This window comes from Adiantum capillus-veneris, chromosome 9, assembly GCF_014529385.1.
Source record: "Adiantum capillus-veneris isolate H3 chromosome 9, ASM1452938v2, whole genome shotgun sequence".
Taxonomy (NCBI): Eukaryota; Viridiplantae; Streptophyta; class Polypodiopsida; order Polypodiales; family Pteridaceae; genus Adiantum; species Adiantum capillus-veneris.
In genome coordinates, this window is record NC_140939.1 from 31,652,883 (window position 1) to 31,658,334 (window position 5,452).

Sequence of the window (5,452 nt, forward strand, 5' to 3'; positions counted from 1 at the left end):
TCCATTCCGACACACGAGTTGGAAGAAAACTCACACTGAAGCTCGTAGGAACTTACCACACATAGAAGCCGATAGCGCGCACTCTTGGTATCTGTGCGTAGGTCTCGCCGTTGCTAACACAATGGCGGTGTTGCTTCTCCAATGGCGGCTCCGTAGCTCGCGTAGCAAGTAGATAAGACTCTCTCTCTCTCTCTCTCTCTCTCTCTCTCTCTCTCTCTCTCTCTCTCTCTCTCTCTTAGACACAGTCACGGCGCTCCAAAAACTCTCTTTGATTAAATAAAACTCTATCCCCTTAGGTTACAAAAACTTTGGCTTATATACCTCAGCCTTGGAGGTGAGAACATCTCTAACTAATTACATCAGCAAGTGAAATTACTTCGGAATTACAAGCTGGAAACTCAATTGAGTCCCGTTACTTAATGAATGGCTCCAATCAAAATCAATGTCGAAAAGACATTTATTACAATCAATGGTTACAAAAATGATGAGTGTGAGCAAAAATGTGGGTGTGATCCTCTGCTGGCTCAACAAGGTTGGAGCCAATATGAACAATGTGTATTTGCAATCTTTGGTGCTAGATTGTACCTTATTGAAATTGAAGATAATTGTTTTTGGGTGAGTAACTCCTTTTAGTCTATCTCGCAAAAAAGATCTTCATGACACTTGAGAAACGAAGAGGAAAAGGAAAATATCTCTTACATCACATACTTGAAAATAATGGTTTTCATGGACTATGGACTCTTTTAGAGTTTTCATGGTGAGTTGCAAAAGAGGAGGCCCCAATCATGAGAACTTTGTGGACAAGGGCGGGAGAGGTGATGTAGATCATAAGGTACTGTCAAAATGAATAATAATCACCACTTGCATGCAACATCTTGGCAATCACCTATTATGCAGTGCCTTCACAATCACCTCAGCCCCATCTTTCAACGATAACCAAGATGAAGAGTTTGGGTGTGTGTATGTGTGTGTGTGTGTGTGTGTGTGTGTGTGTGTGTGTGTGTGTGTGTGTGTGTGTGTGTGTGTGTGTGTGTGTGTGTGTGTGTGTGTGTGTGTGAGAGAGAGAGAGAGAGAGAGAGAGAGAATGAGGTTTGTCTTCCACAGTTGTAGGATCACAGCTGAGGAATATTTTCTCAAACACCAGTCTTTCTGGTCGCGCATCAAAAATGACTTTGATGCGCCGATGCCCTTGTTCAGCAATCCCTACCTCCACCTTCTTCTAGAGTTCAACAAAAGTGGGCCTGACTCCGCCATTGAGCAGCGAGCTCTACATGGAAGGGGTGTGCATGCTCTCAACCAATCTAGCCAATTATACTCTCTCTATCTCTCTCTCTCCTCTCAGACTCAGCGTCGCCTCTATAAGTCACTCCCAATGCTTGAAAAAACCTAGGTTTAGTGTAACCCCACCTACAAATCTTGAGAGGGGTGTGCATGCTCTCAACCAATCTAGCCAATTATACTCTCTCTATCTCTCTCTCTCCTCTCAGACTCAGCGTCGCCTCTATAAGTCACTCACAATGCTTGAAAAAACCTAGGTTTAGTGCAACCCCACCTACAAATCTTGAGATTTACCTCTAAATTTTATAGTTGAAGGTGAGAAAACCTCCAAAATTTGAAAAACTTTAGTGTAAATTGGTATAAAACCCTTTAGATTTAGTCAGTTTACCTCTATTGTTTCTAACATGTAGGTTTGACAAGTTTCTGGAAAAAAGGTTTTTTCGAGCACTGGTCACTCACTCTCAGCGGCCGAGTTTAGTGAATTTTCAGTGTCGTGTCTCTTGTTCACTCGTAGGGCTTCTCTCTGCCACGCACTTTCAGTCTCACAAGCAAGACAATCTCTCTCTCTCTCTCTCTCTCTCTCTCTCTCTCTCTCTCTCTCTCTCTCTCGGAAAAAACTTTAGAAAGACATTTCAAAAACATCAGATACAAGCCCGTCCAAAAGACTCAAAAGTCCCTCAACGCCCATCTTATTGATGGCTTCAACCACAATGGCAATGCTCGTAGCATGTGTCTTCTAAGAGTTCTATCATAGAAGTCAAAATTCATGAGCCTTCTTCCTCTCTTGGCTTACGCACTAATTAGACACCTCTTCACTTCCGAACAGTAGGAACATTGGTACGCTGATTCTGGTTCTGCATATTCTCCTTGCTTCTAAACCTCTGTGGAGGCTCCCGAACTCTTCTTGTTGTGTGGGATCTTACACGGAAAATGTGAGAGTGAATGGCGCATAAACCACGGTACTATATTTTGGCGTAAAGCTTGGGAAGTGTGTACCCATTATAAACGAAAGCATCATGCACCTCTCACAGAGCAGCTTGTTCAACAATGTTACTTACAAGAAACCGCTGGAAAGCCTTGTCCTTGGGCACACATCGCCCACAGTTGTAGCACCTGATGGGGTTGGTGTGGCCTCTTCCATGCTTGTTACGTCCACCGTTGTGGCGCTTGACCGTCATGACTGCTTATGCCGCAATTGCTTCTGCTTCCTCTTCGTCATGGAGATCTCTCTCTCTCTCTCTCTCTCTCTCTCTCTCTCTCTCTCTCTCTCTCTCTCTCTCTCTCTCTCTCTCTCTCTCTCTCTCTCTCTTAGTGATATCTTTGGCTTATTCTGATTAAACACCAATTTCAAGTGTTGTGCAGCATAAGGGAACCCTATGTTGACATGATAAGACATTAAACTTGCATTGTGAGAGAGCAGACATTGCTATGAGAGAGAGAGAGAGAGAGAGAGTTAAAGAGACCTGGCAGTTTACATACAAGAGAGGACGTGCCAGTGCTTACACAAGAAGATTTAGAAATTTTCTCATGTAGGAAAACGGAGTCTTTTCTAGTGTTTTTCATACAATGAATAACATCATGAGCTTCTGCTCGAGAGGCACCGCATACCTAGCTAGGTACGATTGGGGGGGGCCGGCGGTCCCCTACCCCCAATCGTACCTAGCTAGGTATGCGGTGCCTCCCTCACAGAAGCTCATGATGTTGAGGTAAGTCACAATGTGGGAATTATTGTGAAAATTTGTCCAAAACTTCTTGTGAATTATAGCTAGGTGGAATCTAGCGAGCTAGGCCTGCAGGTCGTGGCCACCATGATCGCATGCCCCTTATCGCAGCTGCCGCCATGGACCTTGCCCTGGTTGCCTCCATGGCTGTTGTTATAGCCGCCCTTGCCACCATAGCTGCCTTGCCACCTTGACCGCCATGCTGATCATAACCACCGCTACCCTTGCCGCCATAGTAGCCTTGTCCCCACCCGCTGCCAGATCCGGTGCCGCAGAGCATAGAAAGGGGTTGATCTTCCTACGATTGCGACAAAGCAGGCACCCCCTTCTCTTCCCAGCCAAGAATGCACTTCAAAACATCCTCCTGAGAGGAACTTATCGTGCTTTCTCTCACAAGGGATTCATATACGGGTCTGCCATCGCTCGGTTATACCTGGCATGCTGAGTGTCTGGTGAGGTCAACTCCAAGGGCCATTGCAGGCCGAAAGCTGGCTCTCTCTCTTCTCCGGCATCCTCTTCATCGCCACTATTGCGTTCGCGAGGCTCACTACCCCATCACCAAAAGCATGGCAAGAAGCATCAGTGCCAGACCCTTGTTGCTAGTGAATACCTTGCTAGAGGTGGCGCAAATGCAAGTGATGGATTCTCTCTCTCTCTCTCAAAGACCGCGCGCCGGCGCGTGCTCTTTGAGAGAGTTGATTTTTTTTTTTGGGGAGAGAGAGAGAAAGTCTCTCTCAGCATGCGCGGGGCAAGCGGGTACTCACGAGCAGCCATGGCGAATCATAAGAGGTCACCACCCCATCACCAAAAGCATGGCAAGAAGCAGCACTGCCAGACCCTTGTTGCTAGTGAATACCTTGCTAGAAGTGGCGCAGATGCAATTGATGGATTCTCTCTCTCTCTCTCTCAAAGACCGCGCGCCGGCGCGCGCTCTTTGAGAGAGTTGAATTTTTTTTTGGGGGAGAGAGAGAGAGAGAGAGAGAGAGAGAGAGAGAGAGAGAGAGAGAGAGAGAGAGAGAGAGAGAGAGAGAGAGAGAGAGAGAGAGAGAGAGAGAGAAAGTCTCTCTCAGCATACGCGGGGCAAGCGGGCACTCACGAGCAACCATGGCAAATCATAAGAGGTTGACGAGCAGGCGGACATGATCACTGAAGCGCGCGAAGGGGAAGCCCGAGAATATCGAGAATGTTTGGGCCTGCTTTAGTAGAGTGGGCTGGCGCACAGAGCTGGCATAGTAGGTAGAGCCAAGAAGTGTTGTCAAAGCCACACCCGCATGGAGAGATTTGATGCGCTCTCGCTTACGCTCCTCTCACTGCTTGCTGTGGGCGCAGCAATGGTGAGCATGCGGGTAGGGGACGCAGAGCCGTTGCAGGACATATGTGTCGCGGTTTTGAACTCAACGGTGAAGGTGAACGGGTTTATGTGCAAGGCGGCTGAGCTGCAGACAGTGGATGACTTCTCCTCCACAGTCATCAGCAAGCCGAGAAACATCAGTAGCAAGATGGGTGCGCTGGTGATGCTGGCCAATGTGACCAAATTCCCACGACTCAACACCTTCCGAGTGTCCATGGCCAGGATCGACTACGCGGTGAGCGGCCTCAACGTCCCTCCACACATCCATCCGCGCGCCACCGAACTACTCTTCCTAGAGAAGGGCTCTCTCTACGTCGGATATGTCACCACCGAGAACAAGCTCTTTACCAAGACTATCGTGCAGGGCGACCTCTTCCTCTTCCCCAAGGGCCTCATCCACTTTCAGCTGAATGTGGGCGATGAGGCTGCCGTGGGCATCACCGCACTCACCAGCCAGAATCCTGGCACATCGCAGGTGGCGCTGCGCTGTCTGGGTCCCACCATTACTCGCTATCCGCAGAGCCCAACCATCTCTTCAATGTCCCCTGTTCGTGACGTCACCCTCAGGTCCTTGCTCACGAAGAAAACTCAATTGCCGAGTGCTCTCCCTTGCAAGCAGGCCTTCTTTTAATACCCTCAACCCCACAGGCAGACTACTGCCTCCATCCTTTCCCTCCTCTCTCAACAGCAAATATGGGAGTCAGTGCGTGATTTGCGATTCATATGTGCACCCCTGTACTCTGGTTTGAGTGTGCGACGAGTGCAATTATGGCTCCTTCCAAGGGCGCTGCATCATCTATGAGGTGCCGGAATTTTTTATGCTTACTATTGCAAAGAGTGCACCCAATAGGACAAGGATAGAGATGGTTGCCCCAAAATTGTGAACCTTGGCAGTGCCAAAAGTGATCTGTTCTATGAACATAAGAAGTATGGTTTCAAAAAAAGATAGGTCAATGCACTCTCGCAACCTTTTGCTTTGTCGTGCCTTATGAGGTTGGGGGGTGCTGCATACGTACAACTGAAATGTGTCATGCTTATTGTGGGCTATGATGGCATGTTCTTGCAGATGTAAGAGTGCAAAGAATGACACTTTTTAATTGTG

General features: G+C 47.9%; 1 protein-coding gene and 1 pseudogene across 1 annotated transcript; one reads left to right on the top strand and one right to left on the bottom strand.

The window, feature by feature from the left end:
• Nucleotides 1-3,043: 3,043 nt before the first annotated feature.
• Nucleotides 3,044-3,773, bottom strand: LOC147450294 (uncharacterized; annotated as a pseudogene).
• Nucleotides 3,774-4,270: 497 nt separating this feature from the next.
• Nucleotides 4,271-4,981, top strand: LOC147450295 (germin-like protein 5-1). The gene has a single exon (XM_086520445.1). It carries the CDS (start codon nucleotides 4,271-4,273, stop codon nucleotides 4,979-4,981), a length of 711 nt encoding a protein of 236 aa, XP_086376571.1.
• Nucleotides 4,982-5,452: the final 471 nt, after the last annotated feature.